The sequence below is a fragment of the Pseudopodoces humilis genome, chromosome 1 (genome assembly GCF_049639895.1).
Source record: "Pseudopodoces humilis isolate 2021_Gansu_Grassland_sample_001 chromosome 1, ASM4963989v1, whole genome shotgun sequence".
Lineage (NCBI taxonomy): Eukaryota > Metazoa > Chordata > Aves > Passeriformes > Paridae > Pseudopodoces > Pseudopodoces humilis.
In genome coordinates, this window is record NC_142200.1 from 50,760,104 (window position 1) to 50,782,957 (window position 22,854).

The 22,854-nt window shown below is 40.2% G+C and overlaps 1 protein-coding gene across 6 annotated transcripts in view; it reads left to right on the top strand.

Moving 5' to 3' along the window:
* Window positions 1-19,671, top strand: part of RALBP1 (ralA binding protein 1) — a 32,861-nt gene extending 13,190 nt beyond the window's left edge. For 4 of the 6 annotated variants that reach the window (XM_005517257.2, XM_088061790.1, XM_014257075.2 and 1 more), the window contains exons 2-10: window positions 3,380-3,673; window positions 10,761-11,219; window positions 13,008-13,357; window positions 14,800-14,961; window positions 15,428-15,559; window positions 16,109-16,216; window positions 16,963-17,084; window positions 17,498-17,621; window positions 17,858-19,671. In XM_005517257.2, the coding sequence (XP_005517314.1) occupies window positions 3,430-3,673; window positions 10,761-11,219; window positions 13,008-13,357; window positions 14,800-14,961; window positions 15,428-15,559; window positions 16,109-16,216; window positions 16,963-17,084; window positions 17,498-17,621; window positions 17,858-18,121 (1,965 nt within the window). In that variant the 5' untranslated portion in view covers window positions 3,380-3,429 and the 3' untranslated portion in view covers window positions 18,122-19,671. Of the gene's footprint in view, window positions 1-3,379; window positions 3,674-10,074; window positions 10,178-10,402; window positions 10,498-10,760; window positions 11,220-13,007; window positions 13,358-14,799; window positions 14,962-15,427; window positions 15,560-16,108; window positions 16,217-16,962; window positions 17,085-17,497; window positions 17,622-17,857 lie in introns of those variants that run through there. The other 2 variants (XM_014257080.2, XM_005517258.2) reach the window with 2 other exon arrangements.
* Window positions 19,672-22,854: the final 3,183 nt, after the last annotated feature.

The following is a 22,854-nucleotide window of genomic DNA, read 5'->3' on the forward strand; positions in this document are numbered from 1 at the left end:
CACCCACTGTGCTTCAGATGTGGTCTTGCATAATACTTGTTGCAGAAAAATTCCACATCCTTCATTCCACCCAGAAGCTTTACAAAATAACATCCGTGCATGCAATCACCTGCTCTAATTTGCTTCTGCTGTTGCAATTGGTTACAAGGCACAAAGTCACAGTACAGGCTCTGTGCAAAACAGAAATAATGGAGCCTTCTGTACTGAATGAAAGAGCTGTGGATTTGGTCTTTCAGACCGTGCCTCTCTTTAGTGTTCTCATGCCCACTTAGATATACACTGTTGAAAGTGAGATCTATTAAAGATGGCTGTCATATCTGTCTTCCCTTTTTTGTGTTTTTTCCAAACCTCATATTTACTTACCAAATATGCAGCTCAGACTGAATTTTTTAGGAAAGAGTTGAGTTATTTTCAAAAATGAGGTTCGAAAAACCATATTATTTTGCCTGTGCAGGCATATTCCTTTCTTCCCCCAACCCCCTTTCCTCTGCTTAGTCTATGGTCTAGAAAGGTGGTGATGGCATGATGGCTAGGAGATTTTGTGTTAATGAAGTACCATCTTTCCATGTGTAAAATCTCTTATAATTTAGTCTTTCCTTGGGGGATAGAAGAAAGGTCACAATTCTGCCCATGTTCAGTGAAGGCTTCTATTTGACATTCAGTTATTCTGAAGGCTTGACTCAGTGTTGAGCAAGAAGATGCTTCAAGAAACTGCATTTTGGGAGTACTGAAAAAAGTAGCTAGGTCTAAGAAGGTGCTTGAATTGCGAGAAGCTCTCTGATGCTGTCATGTAAGAGCATTTGTAGCTCCTGTGGAAGAAGGGTCAAATGTGAAGTGAACAAGAAGTGGTGGGAGTCACGGAGCCTGCTGTTGGCAGGGAGGTAAGAAGGGACTTCTTGTGATACAGGGGAGAGACTGAGAGTCAGTGGAAGAAATGGGGACAAGGTGAAAAGATTAGGTAGGTAATCACAAGGTAACAAAAAACAGCAGCAGAGAACATTCATGAAGCGGTGGGAACTGGTAACAAGTCAGTTAGAAGAAACAGAGGAAGAAGAGAATTTCATCTGCAGGAAAGTGGTGTGCATCAGGAAAATAGGAACTGCCCAAATAAAAAACAAGATGAGGGGGGCAGTTGGAAACTGAGCTTGAGTCACAGAGACCAAAGCAGATGAAGATCAGATTGGCTATGATACACCGAGGGTGAAGCTGAGTAGTAAGTCAAAACAAGAGCTATGGGAGTACTGACACAGTGGTAAAGAAATCAAATCTTGAAGTTATAAATACAAAGAAATAATTGAAATCTGAGAAGATGAAGCTGTGTGTGCAGTATGACAAACAAGGGTGCCCAAAGAGAGCAGTTGCACTCCTGTCATTGTGGTTCTGCCACTTCTCTGCTCTTCATTGTTAGTGCTTGTTGAGCTCTTCCAAAAGCCATCTCAGCAGCAGAAGCCTGTTGGAGCAGCTAGCAACTTGAATCATCTCAAAAAGCAAACTGCTACAAGTGGAAGCAGAGGGGAGTTAATGGGGGGAGTAGTGTGACCTTCCTCATGTGGCAGCAGTGAGTTATTGAATCTCCTGACAAATGAGAACTGCACAGGGGAAGAGAAGCAGTTTGAGGGAAGGGCACTGCTGCAGAGGAGAGGCAGGACTGGAGCAGTAACAGATTGGGAAGAAAAAGTCTGAGAGGGAGGAGCTGGCAGAAGAGCAAGCCGTTAGAAATGTTCCTTCTTAAAATGCCTAGAAGGTCCATGATTTTTTCAGTGTTGCCTCTTACTGCTGTCGGAAGAAAATGGTAAAAGCCAGAGGAAATGTAAAGATGTATATGGCAGTAGAACATTAACATCCATTAGTAAAAGTGGAAGAGGTTTTTTCAGTAGGCTTAAAAGCTCTCTTCTGCTGATAGGTCTTGATGTAATTTGAGCATCATAGAATTTCTCCCTTATTTAAAGGCCTAGGAAATTATACATATAGGAAAGTAATGCTTTCTTGAAGCTGTAAAATAAAAAAATAAGAAACATGAGTAAGGTCTCAATTTGTTGCATTTGCAAATACATCCTATTGCCTTAATTTTTAGCCAGTGCCTCCACTTTAGCCAGAATAAGGAATGAACAGTATTAAATAAAGATTTCATTGATATTTTCTCATCATAATGCTGTGTCTTACTGTGCCCTATTCAAATTCTGATCTGAGTTACTGGTAATTTCCATAAGCACTGTGAGTGATCTCCTGTAGGGAGATACTGTTGCATACATACTCTGAAATTTCACTCTGATCTGTAAACAGAGAGCTGAAGGATAAGAATTCAAAATAAATTTTAAAAAATTCCAACCCCCAAAAAACTGAACAAACCACCCTCCCCAAAACACACTTAGCTGGACTCATCTATAATTATTAACTGGGTAGAATACAACACTATGTCCTATTTTTTCTGTATGCTACTAATCTGTAAATAAAAGCCCAGTAACTGAGTGAAACTGCTGAAGAGGGTTGTGGAATGTATCCTTTGTGACCATTTAGACACAAGGGGCCAAATCCAGCCAAGTGGACTCCAGAGGTGTGGTGGTCCATACAGCATATCCATTCTGTGGAGTTTCTGAAATTTATCTGTGCTAGGAAGAGTTTTTTGCTTATGAGTTCCACTGCTGAGAATTTATGCATGGCCTTCCTTTAGCAATTTTTGTATAAGCTTTTAATTAGCCATAACTCTCAAGCAAACAATGTACCAGCATCTGGGTGCAGATGACCTGATACGGCCTCTTCAGAGGGGAAATTGTAATATACCAGAAAAGCATAATCACTATTTTTTTACCTTCTTTAATTTGCACTAGCATAATTAAAAGATGGATTGCTTTAGCTGTATTTATTTTATCTCCCCCTTATTGCAACAGGCTAAGCAAGTTCTTATTTGCATCTATAAAATATGCTTGGGAAAGAACAAAATGATCTTTGCCTTAAAGGGCAGTGCTCACAAACACTCTTGAGCTTCCAGGCAAATCTATTTGATGTCAAAAAAATTTAAAGTTAGCAAACTAATTTGTGGTAAATAGTACCAATCAGTATGCAAGCTGCCTATGAATTTTGTAAGAATTATTTCAACAGTTAAAATATTCAGATACTTAATATATATGTTTTATATATCATAAAGTAGAAATGGCTAAAATGGCAGATCTCATGTTAATATGGCTCAGGAGTTAATGAAAAAATCTGCAAATACTGAGCTTAAGACCTGATATTATGTTACTGTGTCTTGACACAAATTGGAACTCTCATTGTAGAAGGTATTGCTGTTTAAGATTTCAGGATAGCGCTCTAAACAAGGTGTTTTGAAACCCATTGCTTAAAATAGTGTGGGTTTTCTTTCTGTTTTGTTCTGATGCAGGTGTGATGGACAGGTAGCAGAAGATTTCACTTTGATATCCGGGTATCAGAATGACCGAGTGCTTCCTGCCTCCCACTAGCAGCCCCAGTGAACACCGTCGGGTAGAACACAGTGGGGGACTTGCTCGTACTCCCAGCTCTGAAGAAATCAGTCCTACAAAATTCCCTGGATTGTACCGCACCGGTGAGCCTTCACCACCTCACGACAGCTTACATGAGCCTCCAGATATAGTATCTGATGATGAAAAGGAGCATGGGAAGAAGAAAGGAAAATTTAAGAAAAAAGAAAAAAGAAGTGAGTAGACAACTTCTCTTTTTAATTCTATGCTTTCAAGTTCTCTTTCCTTTTTTCTCTCTCAAAATTGCTAAGTATTCCCAGTGGGTTCTTTTAAATTTGTTTCAGTGTGGAGGAAGTTAACTTGCTACAAACAGACTTCATGCAGCACCTGTTTCTCTTGCAAAAATTTCCACACCTTAACTTTTTTTTTTTGTTGTGCAGATACAGGTGCCCAGCATGTGCCCAGAATTACTAATAAATGCATTTATCCAAAACCTTTCATATGCATTGGTAAATCCTGGCATGGGGTTCTTTACATTTTAAGTGGAGGATTTCAAATGTGTTTCCAAATACATCCGTTTTTAATCGTAGCTAGCTAGAATAAAACTGTATGTCTGATCTGATATGTACATTTGTGCATTTGGAAGAAGCAGTTTCAACAACAGTAGCCCTTTTCCCATGTGTCTCTTATTCAGTGTTTGCTTTTGTGTACCATCCCAAGTTTTCGTGTGCATACTCTGCACCATTATTAAAGCAGTCATAAAATCTCTGTTTTCTCTAGCTTCTCAGTTTAGTCTGATCTTGCAGTTTCTTCCAGCACTGCCAAAGTATTAATGCAGAGGTCAAAAATATGCAAACCAGCACTGAGATCTGAATTTTCTAGAACTCACAGAGCAGAGGTTAGAAGAAAGTAAAGCTTTGACTATAGAATCCTTTGGCAGTGTATCAGTGTCCAGAATGAAAGTTTCATTTTAAAGGCTTACCCCTCCTCCAAAACAACAGAATTATTCCTTCCTACTTTTCGATTTGTACAGAAATTTTTTGAAACATGAAATAGTTTTTATTCAAGAAAGTTTTCCTGCATAACCTGAAAGAAGAAAGCACTTGGAAGTACTAAGCTCATACTGAGCACTCTCAGTACGACAAAGACCCTTCCTGTCCAAGTCTCTGAAACCTAAATATCACAGCCCAAGTGCTAGTACTTTGTAAGTGGTATTAGTTTTAGCAAAATTTCATAATGTCTGTATCTCTAATGCCAGTGTATCCTGCTACTTCTTACATGTGGAATTTGGAAGATCAGAAACAGTGAGACAGCCCACATTAACATATATAGCACTAACATATTCTGTTAGAATTAATATGGTGACTATGTGTAATACGCATGCACATATTTAAATAATCACTGCTTAAGAATCTGCTGCCACTGCACTGCTTTTAATCGAACCAGTTTCCTGGAATACAGGAATTGTTTCTGCCACAGTTAAGGAGCACTATTGCTATTTTCACTAAAAACTCTGTGCCTAAAGAATACTGTAACTCAAAAATGCATCCTCAAGTTAAAACCAGCAGTTGAAATTCCTACAGGTTTTAAGAAGAGTGATTCCTTAGTGATTTTCTGTAATGTAAGCAATATTGGCCTATTACAGATTACTGGATTCTCAATGAAAATTTAGTATTGATATTGATGAATTCAGGCTATTAGTAGTCGCCTTTTTACTAATACCAGCTTTCTGTTAGAGCTCTGCTTTGCACTCCTCTAAATCTGGAACTGGTGGATGCCAACATTTTGCATCATGTGGATTTCTTTGTATGGAATTCAGGATGTCTCATGGTGATAGTGTAGCTGAAGGCTGTTGTTTAGGAGGAAAAATGCTGCTTCAGCAAATCCACACAGGTCTGTGCACATTGGCACTGCAACTGTTTTTTTCCACAATAGATTGCACATTTTATAGCTGATGTAAAGCAATTTCTATTACTTAAAAGAAACTTTAAAGGTATGAAAAATTCCTTAAAGAACACAAAAATGCAAAACATGGAAAGAACAAAATCATCTCTTGCAATGCTAATGTCAAAGTCATTCAGCATTTCTTGGCCCTAATACATGTCTGTCATATAATTTCCAGTCAGATAAAGAGTAAGTTACATATCAAGCTTTCAGTACATCTCATACACTTCAAAGATAATCAATATTGTAAATATACCCTCAACAGACATTTTACCTGTCTAAATTACAAGCGTTCTGTATAGTTGCTTATAATGATTGGTTTTTAAGAGTATTCCTTCCAGATTTGGCCTTTGTTACTCCTCCCATCCTTTTGATTCTTCATTTTATTTCACTTTTTCAATTCTTTTGTATGTCTTCAGATTGTTTTTAATTTTTTCTGGCTACCTGCTTTGGTTTTGAACAGTGCATGACCTGCCATGATCATGCAGTTTGGGGTATAAACAAACATAACTGAACATGTCAGTAAAAAAAAGATAATTTAACATTACGACAGAGTGAGTGTTTGTTGAACTTGCAATAATAGTGAGTTAATGACAAGGTCATTCTAGCACCTGAAACTGTATCTAAGTTTAATCCCACAAAAATCTTGAGCTATTTTCATAATACTCTAAATGTAAACTTCAGAAGTACTTGAAGAGCAGCAGGGAAGGGGAGGATAAATAATCCCAAACTTACTCAGGTTAGTTTTTCAGGTAAATAATTTCTGCAAAAGTAATGTACTCTTAGCTTTATTATTATCACCTACATCAAAAAAGCATTTTTGTATGCTATCAAAATACTTTTCCCATATTTTTTATATTGATATAGATACAATTAGTTAATTATTTGATTTTTTCATATTAGTGTCAGTAACCTAATAATATACAGCAATTATTCTGGGGAAAAAGTGCTAAAAATGTTTTGGAGCTAATAGCAAATTCAATGGAATGTTTGTTTTTATGTAGAATATCAGTTACTAGAAAAATGTTTCAGCCACTAATTTTTATTCTCCACTCTTCTGTGATAGACTGGGTATTGGCTGGCTGTAGAGTGAGTTAGATTCGGGGATTTACTAGGGATTAAAAGGAATTTCCTTTTTACTGGAATAGTTTTAAATCAGATCTGCTCCCTGACTCAAACAGAACTTGTCCTGTGACAGCAGGAGAGCAAAAATGGATCTGTGTTAAGCAGTAATGGATTATCTGAGACAGCAACCACTGTAATTGATTTTTGAAAATGTTTAACCACCTGTCACTAATCACATGTTGATAAAGCCATAAAATATGCAATTCCTTGCAGAAGAAAAATGTTATGATAAAATACTTCAGAAGAAGCTCTTCTACCCATTAGAATTTCTGTAGATAAAGAGTCTGTATGTAGTAGATCTCACTCTGCTTATTCATTTTACTTCTGAGATTGATGCTGATGGCAGGATGGGTTTAATATGCAGGTAGGATTTTTTTTATTTACAAGAATCTTGATTTTCTTTGTACAATTCTCAGGAAAATAGAGAATTGTTTGAATTGTACTAAAATATCACATGAAAGGTTAGTAGGATCATTCATATGAACTCTTCAGAAAATTTCAGGGAATATTTTTGAAGACCAGATCCTTAATGTATTGGACACGGAGTCCTGTATGTTCCTTTGGAATGTAGATGAGGACTGAAACCAAACCACTGCTATTGCAAACAAAACATTATTTTTACTGTCTGGTATGTGGAGAAGCTATGAATACAGCTTTCAGATCTACAGAGTAGGAAGTTATTAGAATTTCTACACCTAAGATTAGAGTCTCTTCATATCAGGGTTTATCTTTGGGATAAATAGGTTGCATTACTACATCCTGTTCTGCTGACAAATCACTGTGTATCTCCATATACTACTGTGTGTTTATCTAGCAAAGCACCATTTGCAGATAGTTTAAAAATCTGCCTTTCAATGCCAGTGATTATTTTAAATAAGAATAAAGTAACGAATTTCTAATTTCAGCTTCATTTGCTCTGCTGGCACGGTGCTGCCAAGTAATCTGAATGCAGAATTTGTTTGGGAGTGCTGTGCTGATTTCAGTGAGTCAAGTGAATGTTAAACACAAACTGATCTAATTAAAAGTTGGATAGTTATTGCTCCTAGTGTCTGTAAGTGGAAGTTTCTGTTAATAATTAAAATGTATCATGTGGGCAAGGAGAGGAAGTAGAAGCCTTCTATCCAAGCTCATTGTGCATTTGTGTGTCTCAGTTTTACTTAGAAATGCTGTACAATCTGATGACAATGCCTCTGATGAACTGACATTAGGTAACTAATGCTTGCATTGCACTTCAGTCATATTTGACCTACTAATCCTTTCATATATAAAAGCCATCCATGTTTTCTTTCAGTGAATTAATTACAGATGCTGCAGATTTCCCTGGGGAGCCAAATCAGCTGTAGAGTTATAAATTACTTGAAAACCCATCAGAGACCTGATAGACAAAATGTCTCTTGCATTAGGTTTGATAAGTGGCAGTTCTGAATAATGCCACCCTTGGAGTTAACAATAAATACTACAGCATGACTAGTGCTTTGTTGTGAGAAAACAGGAGAAGTATTCCCAAGTATGCAGACTAATAGAGACAGTGGACTCACTGCATGACAAAGATTATAAGCCTGTAAACCAGATTTTTCCAGAGTAACACTGAAATTTTTTTATTATTATTTTTAAAAGTTTTTTTCATACTCAGTAAGGTAAGGGCTATACTTGAAGCATTACATTTAAAATTACTGCAATGAAGGCATGCTTATGGAAGGAAGGTCTAACAAAAGGAACTAGCAGATTATGCTGGTGAAATTGTAGTATTTATTACATTAGTACTGTTCTCATATGGATGGAGGAAAATGTCAGTGACATAGAGTGATGGGAAAATGGGGACTTATTAGAACTGGAAGTCTTGAGGAAATGGTGAACAAAAATACACTAGGTAATACTCTTTCCATATTTAAAATTACCTGATTTTTCAAACACTTTCAGTAATTTTTCTTCTGTATAAATTGAAGTTGTTTATATTTCAATGTATTGTATCACTGGTGAAAGGGTTACAGCAATTTTACAACCATAGTAAAGAAAATGGGGCTATTCTTGAGAGACATGCAAAGCCTCTCTTGGTATGGGTGGGATATTCTGTCTGAATCTGTATTAGTATATGTTTCTAGATTTTGCTGTCTTACGTTACTGAAACAAAATTTAAAAGGTGATGTTTGTATTTAACTTGCTCCTTCATGTCTTCTTTGTGAATTCAAGAAATACCAGTTTCAGTAATGTTCTCTTGCTGGTGTTACATTACCACAGATCCAGGAAGGCGCTGGGGAAGGCAGTGTGAAGTGCTGGGACATGTGAGCAGTGCTCTGTTGGTGGCACCGACCTCCCAGCTTGGGTCCCAGTGCTGACGCTTCCTGATGTGCGTGTGGGAACACCACGCTCTGTGACTGGGAGCTGTCACAGCTACCCAGGAGGAAAAACTGAGGGCAGATTGTTCTGGGCTCTGTCTGGGGAACATCTGGCTTTCTGTTTGGAAATTACATCTCTGAAGTTCATCTTGAGCCCTGGTGCCAGCCCCTTCTCAGTCTCATAGAGTGAAGATGTGTGCTTCTGCTTTGCTGTAGCTGGTGGATCTGCAGTTGCCTCTGTACCAGAGTGAGATTTGAATCTTACCCATTTCTGGGTTCAGTTTACAAAATCCAGTAAATGACAACCAGTAAGCAGGGAGGAGAAGACCCGGCTGCTGATTGTCCTTCAGTTAATGTTTGCATTTTTATGTTAAAATCCACTTGGACAGGAACAGTTCTACAGTCTTTTTCTAGGAAATTGTGTGTTTGGTAGTCCTAGGAAGGAGTATCAGCTGCAAAGACTGAGCTGATCCAACAATTGTAGTTATTTTATGGTAGTTCCATGTTGTAATACATTTCTTATATTTGTTAGACTATTAGAAGCTGTCTTCTATAGGGCAGTCAAGGAAGTTTCAAAATAGAGACAGTTCTTTTATATGCTGAAATAATGCTGAGAAACTCTGCAGTCTGGTATAGTTCAGAATTGGAAGGTTGAAAGACTGAATGCCCCCTGGTTCTTCTGCAGATATTCCACTCTGAAAAAATTACAGCCTATAGTCTCGTGCATGATGTGCTCGCATGTTATCTAAGGGGGTAATTTTCCTCTACCCAAAACTATTCAGGCAGCAAGAGCACTTGGCTGTCAGTGCTACCTCACTCGAGCAGAGGCTCTGCCTGTAGGTAGTGGAAGAGCCTCAAAGGGTCTCTGTAATGGGGGCTTGCTGCCCAGTGCCTTGGGGAGTCTGGCTGGTGCAGATGGCATGTCAAATGTCACCTTTGTTGACCAGGTTTCAGGCTTACTTTTCTGATATGGGGTACTGTGTATGCAAAATTAGAATCAGTGGACTTGGACGTTGTGTTGGTTGCATGTTGCTGGGTTTGTTTGTGGGTTGTTTTTTATGTTGGTGTGTTTGCTGGGGGTTTTTTTTGTAATCCACCTTTAAAGACTTTTGTGTTTTTGCCTGAAGGTGAGGCAGGGCCAACTGCAGAGGCGTAGTGACTTAAAAGCACCTGGTGCATGTTTTAGACGGCACTTGGACTTTTGCTGCTGGAATGGTGTGCTCAGCCTAGGGACTTGATTGAATCTCTCCCATGTGCTTTTTAAGGCAAATCTGCACTTTCATGGGCAGGTATTGTTCTAGTGTTACTGGAATTTTGTTATTCATCTAGTGAAAAGTAAGTGGTAGTGCTTTTTTTGGATTTGGTTTGGGGTGGGATTTTGTATTTTATTTGAGGCTGAAATTTTATTAACTTCATACTTGTCTTTAAATTCATAATATTCTGGAAAAGGATTGGGGCTTTAAGTGGCTGGAGTTTAGTTTGTTGTTAATTGAAATTTGTTAGACTTTTGTGTATGCAGTAGATGGTCCTTAACAGCAACTCTTATACTGTTGATTACAGGAACATAGAGAAGTTGCCAGACAGTTGTTTTTATTTTGCATTTCCTTGACTATTAGATGGGAATCTAGCCCATAAGATGGACATTGCCATTATGAGTAAGTATATAAAGTATTCATTGTTTAGATCATTCAGGAGCTCTGTAGCTTATCTTTGATGTAATTATACAACTTGATTTAATCCTTGTCCACTTGAGTGTGTAACAAGTAAAGAAAACCTTCTGAGAAGTCAGACGGGCACTGTTTTTTTAATTCATGTTGCTTCTTCCCTCTCCTCCTTACGTGCAACTTCTTGTTGTTGCTGTCTGGAAAGTAAACAGACTCACAGCTGTCCCCTTCCCCTCTCCTGCTTTGCCCAACAGCGGAAGGTTATGCTGCTTTTCAAGAGGACAGTTCCGGTGATGAAGCTGAAAGTCCTTCCAAGTTGAAGCGGTCCAAGGGAATACATGTCTTCAAGAAACCCAGCTTTTCCAAAAAGAAGGAGAAGGATTTTAAAATAAAAGAGAAGCCCAAAGATGAAAAACACAAGGAAGAAAAACATAAGGAAGACAAACACAAAGAGAAAAAATCAAAAGACTTAACTGCAGCAGATGTTGTAAAACAGTGGAAAGAGAAGAAGAAAAAGAAAAAGCCAATTCAAGAGACAGAGATACCTCAAGTGGATGTTCCAAGTCACAGACCCGTGTTTGGCATTCCTTTGTCTGATGCAGTAGACAGGACCATGATGTATGATGGCATCCGCCTGCCAGCAGTTTTCCGTGAATGTATAGATTATGTAGAGAAGTATGGCATGAAATGTGAAGGCATCTACAGAGTTTCAGGTACTCAGGGCACACTGACATGCAGGTTCCTAAGGTCTTTACTTGCAATTTTCTTGTTATTTTTAGATATACTGTTTATAGTTCCATTAATTATCCAAAAGGTAATCAGGTAGTCAAAGTTAAGCAAACTTGTTGGTCTGAAGTTCCAGGAAAAATTTTTAATGTGGTGGTACTGCTTAATGGCAGTAAAAACACACCTGTTTTGGCCTTTTGTCATGGGATGGTAGCAATGAATAAAACATGTTAGTATGGCCAGCTTGTATTCTTTTTCTTCTGCTTCAGGAATACAATGGTAGGTGTCTTTTTGCAAAAGCAAAGATGAGCTGTAATAATTTTATTACTTATGCTTTCCACTAAATAGCTTTTTCAAGTAACTCCCATTGTGTATTTTTTTCTTTGAAAACTTATTTTCTTATGGAAAATTGGCTAATAAGCAGAAGACGCAAGTTTCACTGTTTAGGCTTAGCAACTGCAGCTAATTAACTGTGGTAGTTGTGTAACACCAGCTTACATAAGTGAAACCTTAGTTTTAGTCACGTTAGACAAAACAGTCCCTTTCTTTGTGAGCTGCACCAGAAATGCAGCTCCTGTAAGTACTTCTCTGGGTACATTGGAGGGGAGGAGAACAAGCAAGGAAAGGAATTTCAGGAAAAGCATTTTGTATCAAATTACCCAGCACTGTAAACCAATAACTAAAAGATTCTAAAGGCTTCATTAGCTGTCTTCATGCTGTCCATCTGCATGGTGTTTGGTAGGCATGCAAAAATACTGCAGCACCTTAAGCAGCTGCTCAGTCCTGCCTAGTGAAACATTCTGGTTGCTGTTTTTTCACACAGGACCTGTTGGGAGTTTTCACAGGTGTGTTTTCCTTAATTTCTGCTGTGTCCTTTGTAGGTGTTCTTCAGTGCAACAGCTCCCTCTTGTGCGTGTAGGATTGTTTAAATTGAGAGCTCAGAGAGAGCACTGCCGTGCCTTAGCAGCCTGCAGCTGTTGTGATGGCTCATTTTGGCCATGAAACTGAGTGTGTTTTCCTGGCATTTTCCAGGGGCTGGCTGTGCCCAGTTGTGCTCACTGAGTATGACCCTAGCCAGGGCTGTGCACCAAGTTGGTGTAACCTGAGTGGGTGTTTGAACTGCAAGAATGAAATTTCCCCAAGCTTAGGAAGATTGGAATGTCACTGAGTTTATACAAACACCTTGTGGAAAACGTTGGCTGAGTTGAATAATTATGTGAACACACTTTTATTCATGTGGTGCCTCAAATCAGCGATCCCGTGTGAGATTCCTCCGCTGAGGAGGGCCAGTTGGAAATCTGGAAACTAAAAAGTGTGGGGTTTGTTTTGACAAAGGAAAGCTCTTATAGGTAGAGCTTGTTGCACAGCATCTGAACTAAAAACATGTTTGCTGCCTGGCTTAGGGATGGATAATTGAACAGCCAGAAAGAAGCTTAATGCAAATACACAATGGATCTTGAGTTCCCCAACCTTTCCTCACCCTATTTTATGTTCCTTGATGAAAGGGACTGCTGGCACCAGTTCTGATTCAGAGCTCTGTCAGTGCTTTGGTTTTGCTTCATAGGAGTAGTCAGTGCTTTTAGAATCAGTGATCGTGTAATCTTGAGTCACGATTTTCACTTTGTTACATGTGGATGCCTTTTAAAAGGTGCTTCTCAATTATCTTAAATTGTAAGGAGAGGTGACATAAATGTATCTCAAAAAAAAAAAATTAAATATAATTATTAGACATTTACAGTCAAAATTTCTCTTAATTCTGATCTAACTATTTTAAGGAATAAAATCAAAAGTTGACGAGTTGAAGGCAGCCTATGATCGTGAAGAATCTCCAAACCTGGAAGAATATGAGCCCAATACAGTCGCCAGCTTGCTCAAACAGTACCTACGGGAACTGCCCGAAAATCTGCTTACCAAAGAGCTCATGCCCCGCTTTGAAGACGCTTGTGGAAAGAGCACAGAAGCTGAGAAAGTTCAGGAGTGCCAGAGGCTGCTGAAAGAGCTGCCAGAGTGTAACCATCTCCTGATTTCTTGGCTGATTGTGCATATGGACCATGTTATTGCAAAGGAACTGGAAACAAAAATGAACATCCAGAATATTTCTATAGTGCTCAGCCCTACTGTCCAGGTACGTGCACCACACAGCAAGGCTTAGAGCAGAACTGCAGCCCAAGAAAGATGTCTTTGTAGGAATTTTTTTGCAGGTGGGAATTGGGTATTGTCTGATACAGTTCAGCTAAATTACAGCTCCTCTTTATGCCTCAGGAACCCAAAATGCTGGGAAAGGGGGGAACAAAAGACTTTCTGCATGTAGGCTTACATACTGTGGGTCTGATATTTGGGTTATTATTCAGAGTGTCACAAAGACTGCTGTCTTTCAATTCTGTCATGAGGAAAAGTCATTTAATGTTGAATTTGTTCAATCATTCATGCAGATACACAGTTTCTGGGGGGTTTTGATTCAGTAATAGTTTAGTGAAGATATTGTTGCTTAATTTTAATATCAAGCTAATGAACCCTGTCCTGCACATAGATCTTCCTGGTGCAGTAGTAACTTAGGTAAAATGTCTTTGTTGTCTGCAGAGGTAAAATGTCTTTGTTGTCTGCAGCCAAGTGGCTACAGAATAACAACTGACTTGGTTTTCCAGTAAGATTTTGTGGTTTCTGGATTGCTTGATTCCTTAATAGACATCTTGGAAATACTTAATTAAACAGTGCTCAGAATTAGTCCTGTGCATAATGAAAACGTTGCATTATTGGGTGTGGGTCTTCTAGAGCAAACCTTACAAGTTAGAAAAGCCTGACCTTATAATTATGAGTCCAGGTGGAGACCCCATAGGGGCCGGGTGTTATTCCTGGCTCTTTTGCTGTGCCAGACACCTTTCTAGCTAGGAAAGAAGTGACAATTAGGGTAAAAGAATGCAGGCCAAATCATGTTTTGTTGGTAGCTAGATCTTAGCAATTGAAGTGCAGGTGGTGACAGAACCACCAGGATAATTTTTTAAAATTTTAATGGAAGCTGAAGTATAAAAATAAATATGCTTGCTTCTGTCTCAGGTTAAAACAAGGAATATAGTGAAAGATGCTTTCATACTACTTTTTTCTACTATGTTGAGTCATCAGAGAGAGAAGCCGTAGAGAATACTTAAAGGTTGGGGGACAAGAGAGAAGGTGCAGCCAGCCACCAAGTGTAACACAGTACAGTTGATGTTCCCTCTTACTAACTACCTTTACTTGAGTACAAAGAGATTTAATGCATTTCTTTGTCTACTAGTGATGTAAATAATTCTGGTAGGTTAACATATGTGAAGATGCTGAGTTTAGTATGAAAATGCCTCAGATACACAGGTAAGAGAAAGAGTGAAGTGAGCCCTTGAGGCCAGCACTGCATTGTTAAAAGTAAAGATAATTTTCAATCCATATTTTAATCTCTAAAGACAAACCGACGTGATTGTGGCTCACAGAAAGGTTTAGTAAAGGCCGCTGTTTCTGGAGGACACTGTGCTTTGCAAATAAAGATTACTTGAATAAATCATCTTAACCAATATCCTGTCTGTCCGTCCTTTGCAGATCAGCAACCGTGTCCTGTATGTGTTTTTCACACATGTTCAAGAGTTCTTTGGAAATGTGACCCTCAAGCAGGTGACAAAACCTCTTCGCTGGTCAAATATGGCAACAATGCCAGCACTTCCAGAAACACAAGAGAGTATCAAAGAAGAAATCAGGCGACAGGTTGGCAATTACTTGAGTGTTTTTCTGTTTCTCTTCATCCTGGCTTTTATACATTCAGTAGAGAATTCTCCTAAGTTTGTAACATATGCCTTAATCCCATCACCATTATCCAATCAGTGGAGACCACTGGGAAGAGCTTGATGATTTCCTTTCCTTTTTCATGTGTGGAAAGTTGTTATGGTCTTGTGATGCTCATAGCTGTCTCATCCGTGGAGTGCTTTGCTATGTAGGTCAATACTTCAGTTGTGGGAGGAAGGTCAGAGCCCATTAGGGAAGGTGGTTTCTTCACTATTGCTCTTCAGCTGGCTCTGGATCGGTTCTGGGTGTGTGTTAACACTTACCATGGGCATGTCAAGGTTTGAAATTCAGAACTTCCAGCCCATTGCTACAAAGCTAGAAAGATTTTCCTTTTCAATCTGCCCTGGTACAGTATATTTAAAGACAATTTCTCTGGCAATCTTTCTAGGAGTTCCTTCTGAACTGTTTACACAGAGACTTGCAGGCAGGGATAAAAGACTTATCCAAAGAAGAGAGACTCTGGGAGGTGCAGAGAATCTTAACAGCTCTTAAGAGGAAACTAAGAGAAGCTAAGAGACAGGTGGGTAACTTTCCTGTTTATTGGCCAGACAGCTAAATCACAGATCCTAATTCATAACAATACAGACGCACCCAGTTAGATCAAAACACCTTTCAATCGTCTTTGCTGCAGATTCTATCATTTTAACTTTACATGCCTGATGAGCAGTTGTGTTTTCTGCTTAGCTGGCTCTCCCTCAGGACAGGGAGATCTTCACAGCTGTTCACAAAGAAATGTGTGTGTGATGAAAACCTTAGTGTTTGCTAGGGCACATGCTTGTTACATGCTTAAAACTAGAGTTCCGAGAGGAATTACTGGAAGACTTGAGGTTAACAAATGTGAGAAGTGTTTTTTAAACTATTTTATGTTCCACAAATGAGACAGACCATGCTTAAAATTTAGGAGACAACTGTGATGGTGGTTCTAAATTTGGAAAATAATGCATTCAAAAAAGTCTTTTTCAGAGTAAATACAGTAACCAGGGAAGGACCAGGGTTAGGTTTAGTTAGTAAATACAGTGATCAGGGAAGGACCAGTGTAGTTTTAAACGTTGTTTTCTTTCTCTGGCAGGAGTGTGAAACAAAGATTGCACAAGAAATTGCTAGCCTTTCAAAGGAGGATGTCTCCAAAGAAGAAATGAATGAGAACGAAGAAGTTATAAATATTCTGCTTGCACAGGTAGCTGGCAGGCACTTACCGTTTGCCTGATGGTATTTTATATTTCAGAGCTGTTAAACACTCCTTTGTCCCTTGTGATGCAGAGGGGACACTGCAGGCTCAGAGGGGTCTCTGTGTCCATTAAAACCGCAAAGCTTTGTTTTAATGGTCAGTGGAGCAGGGAAGGAATGCTGACTGCAGGAGTGAGTCCAGAGCTGAGGAGACTCTTGTTAACAGCAGAAAGGAGACACTGAAAGAAAAAAAGTGGCCTTTGTTGTTCGTGTACCTAGAAAGCACCACTTCCCAATGTAGCCAGGTTCAGTTCCGTTAACTGCTTTCCTGCTGATCAAAGGAAATGAGGCAGCTATTTTGGCTTTTTTGCCTTCTGTTGCTTCCCCCAGTAGCTTTGAAAATGAATATAAGGAGGAAAGTACAGAGGGGAGAAGATCAAAGACATACAATTCTGTTTCTCTAGTTATTTTACTGGTTGGCCAGAGCTTTCCTCTGTGATTTAAGGAAAGGCAGCCAAACATGCCAGGATTTGGTGTGTCATCTCCACCACCATTCAGTATGGCGATTATCTTGAGGATTTAGAAGAGACATTGTTGGGTTTGAACTTTTCATTTGCTTTGACGTCTTGATGGATCAAAGTTCAAAGCAGACATGGTAACTGAAAGTATTTCAGAGAACAGCATCATCTCATACTTATTGTATGTTCCTGTAGGAAATAAAGTCAAGGCTTTAAGTGAACTAACTGATCATTGCAGGAGAATGAGATTTTAACAGAACAAGAAGAGCTGCTGGCCATGGAGCAGTTTCTGCGGAGACAGATAGCCTCTGAGAAGGAAGAAATAGATCGGCTCCGAGCAGAAATAGCTGAAATACAAAGGTAAAGGGGACAGCTCACAGCAGAGCCCAGCCAGGACAGCACACTATGATTAAAAGTACATAAATGCTTTGCTGAAAGAATACTCAAAACCACACTTGAAAGCTCAGCCAATGAACATCACAGTTGAAAGCCACTTGTTTTTATTGAAGTCTCAACAAATTTGAATCTTGCAGGATATTTTCTACTGTTTTAACAATGGAATTAGGATCTAAAGGAAACTTGACCCTGTGCACTAAAAAAAAACCCCTAGGACATCACTGCTTTATTAAATTAAGCTTTGAAACAAAATTCTGATTTTGCTCTTTAAACCATTGGCAGATGATTGAGGGGATGCAAGTTGAGTGTCTTATGTTGCCACAGTTCTGGCAGACTTGAGGAAGTGTTTAAAGCGGAATTTGCCCTTGGTCTTTCAGTCGCCAGCAGCATGGCCGCAGTGAAACCGAGGAATACTCCTCTGAGAGTGAAAGTGAGAGTGAAGATGAGGAGGAGCTGCAGGTCATCCTGGAGGATTTGCAGAGACAGAACGAGGAACTGGAGGTAGGATTTGGTTCTTAGCATTCACTGGTTCTCTCCCGTGGTGGTTACCTGATGGGACAGGTGCAAACTGCTTGTGTACATCAGTTTTGCCCAGGCTTGTGATCCACACACAGCTTTTAAATCACTGCTGTTTAAATCCTACCTGTTGCTTTCTGGGCCAGCAGTGCTAAACACCCCTGAGCTACAGCACTGCTGTGTCAGAGGGAGCCCTGACATTTCTTTCCCTTCCTTAAAAGATCAAGAACAATCACCTGAACCAAGCGATTCACGAGGAGCGTGAGGCCATCATTGAGCTGCGGGTGCAGCTCCGCCTGCTGCAGCGTGCAAAATCTGAGCAGCAGGGGCAGGAGGAAGAGGAGCCAGAAAAGCGTGGGGCCGTTTCTCAGCAGCAGAGAGACACTGTCCTGGAGACAAAAGCAGCCAAAGAGCAGCCAAAAGCAAGCAAGGAGCAGCAAGTCAAGCCATCGCCAAGTAAAGACAGGAAAGAAACTCCAATTTGATCCGGCTCCTTGGCTATGCATAAAATCAACTGAACTGTGCAAATTACTGTAATTTGAATCAAACTGCACAAATTATTGGTGGCTGTGTACATTCTGTAAAGAAACTTTTCTTTTAAGCCCTGGAGACTTTTGTCTCTAATACTTGTGGCTTCTACTCATCAGACTCAGGTGAGTTTGGAGAGGCCAGAAGAGTTTTCCAGTTAGTATCAGATTATTTCAAGACTGGTTTCCTTCAGGTGATTTAAAATAATTCAGTAACAGTTTTATTTCAAACCAAAATCCTTATTTACATTACTGGAGCAGAATTGGAAGATCTCATTTTCAGTAAACAAACAAAACCCACCCACACTTACTAATGATTTACCTTGTGGATCTGTTCATCCTCATTCACCATTATTTCTGCTTATTAACCTAGTCACTTCTTGCTTGTGCCTTTGATACCTTTCTGATGCAGATTATATACAAGGGAGCTTTAAATTTATTCTGGGTTGGCTGAAACGGTGGGAGACTGTGGGGTATCGTGTTTACCTAACATGCCCTTAAGCTTCATTTCTGTTCTGAGGTGTACTGAATAAGTGTAAAAACTTGAGAGATGTTATTTATGTCCCCGTATGATGGAAATGTCCGTGTCCTTTAGTGGTGTAGGTAACCCACTGACTCATCATTAACCACCCTCATCACACCTGTTTGAGGCAGGCCCTGTTCACACTGCTGCCATGTAGCCAAGAGCTTTGTCTTCATCCATTTTAAATGTTTCCATCTCTTGGAAAAAGCCAGTGCTTGTAGGCAGGGATGGGAGTGGTTATGTCTTTAGGACGTATCTGCCTGACCAAGCAATACAGCATTTCCCCTGCACAAATGCCAGTCACTTGTGATTCCAAACGTGCCGGAAGAGCGACGCCAACGGGAGGCACCGGGGGTTCAGCAATAGCCTCTTTTTGTTGGTGTTTAACAAACCAACCACCACTACCTGGGACTTGGTTTTGGTTTGGCTGTTTTTAATGCTTCTACCCTTCAAAATCCTCCACCTACACTGGCATTTAAGGGCCCTTTAATGTTTCGGATACGCTCACTGGACTCAGCCCTCAATCCATATATAGACAGAAACTCCACAGAGTGCATATAGGCTATCTTATTTTTTAATCTGGATATTTATTTTCAGCACCTGTTGGATGTGGTTGTATTCTTTATCTATTGCACTGTTGTGAATCATTGGCCATGATTTGATTTTTGTACAAATAATGCTTTGATATGTTATAGAAAAAAACAGCATAGTATTTTTTTAAAATTTGGGAAAAAGTTTATAAACACAGAAAATGTGATCAGATTACAAATGTAAACTAAAGCATTCTCCCTTGCCTTCGTTACATACATTTTATATTTGCTGGCAATATTTAAACTTTTTGTTTCTTTGTTTAATTCACACTAATTCCTATTGAATTGTCATGAATTTTTTCTAATGTTCTTCAGACAAATCTCTTAATATTGGTTAACTTTTATTTTGTTAGGATTGTATTTATCAAGCAAATAAATTCAACAGCCATTTGAAAGTAGTTTCTCCTTCATCTACTTCATAATGCAGATCACAGTTACTCTTCTTCAGTGGGTGCCTGCAGCTGAGAAATTTCTATGAAAAATTAGTCAGAGTAAGGTCTGAAACAGAGGTGGAGCTGCTGCCCCTGCAGCAGCGCAGCTCCTGTAAGCAGAAACTTGGTGTCAAACCGGCTGAGAGATGTTTCTTTGAATTGTTCTGTGCCTCAGCACAGGAGGGGCTGGGGCTGGGCACCTGCTCTTCCTCTGCAGAGGGCCCTGACTACCCCAAGCACAGAAGCAGCTTCCTCACCCCAATGCCTGAGAGAGCAGCAGCCATTTGAGAGCCTGCATGTGGCAGTTGTGAATCATTAGCCAAAAAAAGGCAAAGCTAATTTCAAATAAAGTGGCAAGTAATTACAGCACAATAATTTGAGTGTGCTGTTCAGATCACATTATAAATTTCCCAATCCCAAGGGCCATAGAACAAAAATCTGAGCAGCCTGGCCACCTGCACAAAGCAGTCCTACACGTCCTGAAGGACCACGTTATCTAAATCAAAGTATCGTTTGAGCTGATTTACAATAAACCACTTTCCAACACCTTAGAGCCTGTATGTGCCAAGTGCAGCAGCAGAATCTCTGTCAAACCTTTTGGACAAAATATCACACTGATACACATTTACTGAAAGAACAGGCTCACAACATTAATTCCACTGTTCTGGACTTAACATTTTTGAGAGTGATTGGCCACTTGGCTTCCAACTTGAAAATCTGAGCACTTCCACTAGAGGTGGCACAGGTGATGGGACAGGTGACAACAACACATCTTGCTTGGTTTGGCAGCCCTTTCCAACACAGGCCGGGAATAGACCTGGTCACATCTGACAGTCAGAAGCCCAAGGGAACAGGAAGCATCATGTGAACAAATCATTGTCATTCCTGTGCCAATGTGAGCCGGGCCACAAAGAGCGGGGTTTGCCCACAGCAGGTTACTGAAATCATGACAGCTTCTATACCCATTGAAATGCTGCAGCTGTATTTGGAACAGCCTCAGACATCTGGCACACCAGGCAGCATTTTTCCCTCCCAGTACCCTGAAAAACAGCAGCCTGAAGTGAACTGGTATTGTCTGAGCAGCTGAAAAGAACTGGGGTTTATTTTATTTACTGAAAGATAAGAAAAAAATAAACAATGAGCAGTGCTGCTCTCAGATCACATCCCACCAGAAGTCTAAGAACAAGCTTGTGTCCAAGGCCTTACAGGTTTCCTGGGCTCTGTGGTATCCCCACAGGTTTCCAATGCCAGCTCAGCTTCAGTCTGACTGAAGCAGAAGCCGCCCGTGCTGGTGTGATTGTAGAGGTTTCCCTGCCCAAAGCCCTGATGTGTAACACAGGGAACCACAGACGGGCCTCCAGAAATTCACTGTCCTTTACCATGGACATAAAGGACTCCTGTACAGAAGGTTTCCACCTCTATTCACCACTCCTACACTAGCACTAGGGGGATTAATTTTTATCTCTCTGTCCCCTCAGATAAATGAATTCAGTAGTAATTTTTTAAATCTATGCACTGAAGCCAAGAATTTGACACCTGACCATGTAACTTTGAACTAAAAAAAAATACATAATTATAGGCTCAACCTGAACCTCTGCCAAAAAGGTCTGATCAAGCTTCATCTGTCAGTATTTTCATTTCTCAGCAAGCAGCTCTTACTCCCAGTGCTTCATCTGCACAGGGAAAAATGCCTCATCCAGACCGAACATGGCTTATATCCAACAGCACAAGTTTTCCACTTTGTTCAAAGCACACTCCAGCAAGCAGAAGCCACAGCACCGTGCCCTGTGCCAGAGCATGGCTGGCTGTCCTTCCTGCCCCTCGGACCAAGCCCTCTCACAGAGGTGGATATCCACAGAACCTGTAGGACAGGCCCCTCCCAGGGCACTCTGCCTCAGCCTTGGCACTGCCACTGCTGACACAAAGGACTTGCTGCCACGTTTCCTCTGGATTTGGTTGTGTTGCTGCCTTAACAGCATGAGCTAGAAGGTCTGCCAAAGGATTACACTGCACAAACATATGATTTTAAACCAGATAACCCCACTCCCACACCCTGGAATAATTCCTCATCTGAACCGCAAGAGTTCTCAGTACAGTCACGAGGGACGCACCAAGACCACTGGAAGCAGATCAACCCTGCAAACTGGGTTACACAGCATGGACCTTCCTCTTCCCAAATCCTTCTTCTCTTTGAACTCCCTAGTCCAGAAGAGGAACCACAGCTGGTCCTAAGGCTCGCCCTTGGAGGAGGAAGGAAGCCTTGAGCACAGCCACAGCCTCGTTCATCTACAGCTCAGCAGATCACCATGAAAGCCTGCAATCCCAGCATTTTGATCTGAGAGACAGGAATACTGCATCCCAGATTTCTGCACCAATGACCACCACTTGCTAACACACAGGACATCTGCCTGGGAGTCCCAATGAGCTCCAGCTGCTGCACACGCCCACGACAGAGATCCACTGCCTGGTGCTACCCCAGTGCAGGGCCTTGAGGAAGACACAGGTAGGATGTTTCTGCTGACAGCACTGCCTGTAGGATCAGAGGTCCAGAACATGACTGGAAAAAACTGAAAAAAACCCCAAAACCCTCAGTCCAAACACCAAAAGAAATCACGAGATCAATGACCAGTACAGGAGAAATGGCCTGGCCACCATTTCTACCTTTGTCAGCACCTTACTCAAATTGAGTTTATTTGGGTTTTTCTTACACCACAGATCCAGACTTCCTGAAAAATAATTGAAATTCCTTTTGATGTTCAAACAGTGCATCTCTCCTCCTCTCAGCCTTGCTAAAAAACATGCAGAGAAGTGTGTTCAGTACCTTCACTTGTCACAGTCACAATCCCAAAGCACCTGCAGGTAATCCCGTTAAAGCACTTCCCACACAGAGACATTACTACACGTTTGCAGAAATGGGTCACAGAATTTCAAGCAGACAATTATCAGAGAGCTGTAAGATGTTTAAACATTTGATTATTTATCTCTGCTAAGTGACAGGGTATTTTAATCAGCTAGGTGTAGTCCAACCTGAACAGCAACTGAACCCTAAAATAATCCCATTGACTTAGGCTCTTTATTTATTTTTCTGATCTAAATAGAATGTTAATTAAAACTAACAGGCAGAATATGAAGTCACTTGGGCAGGGA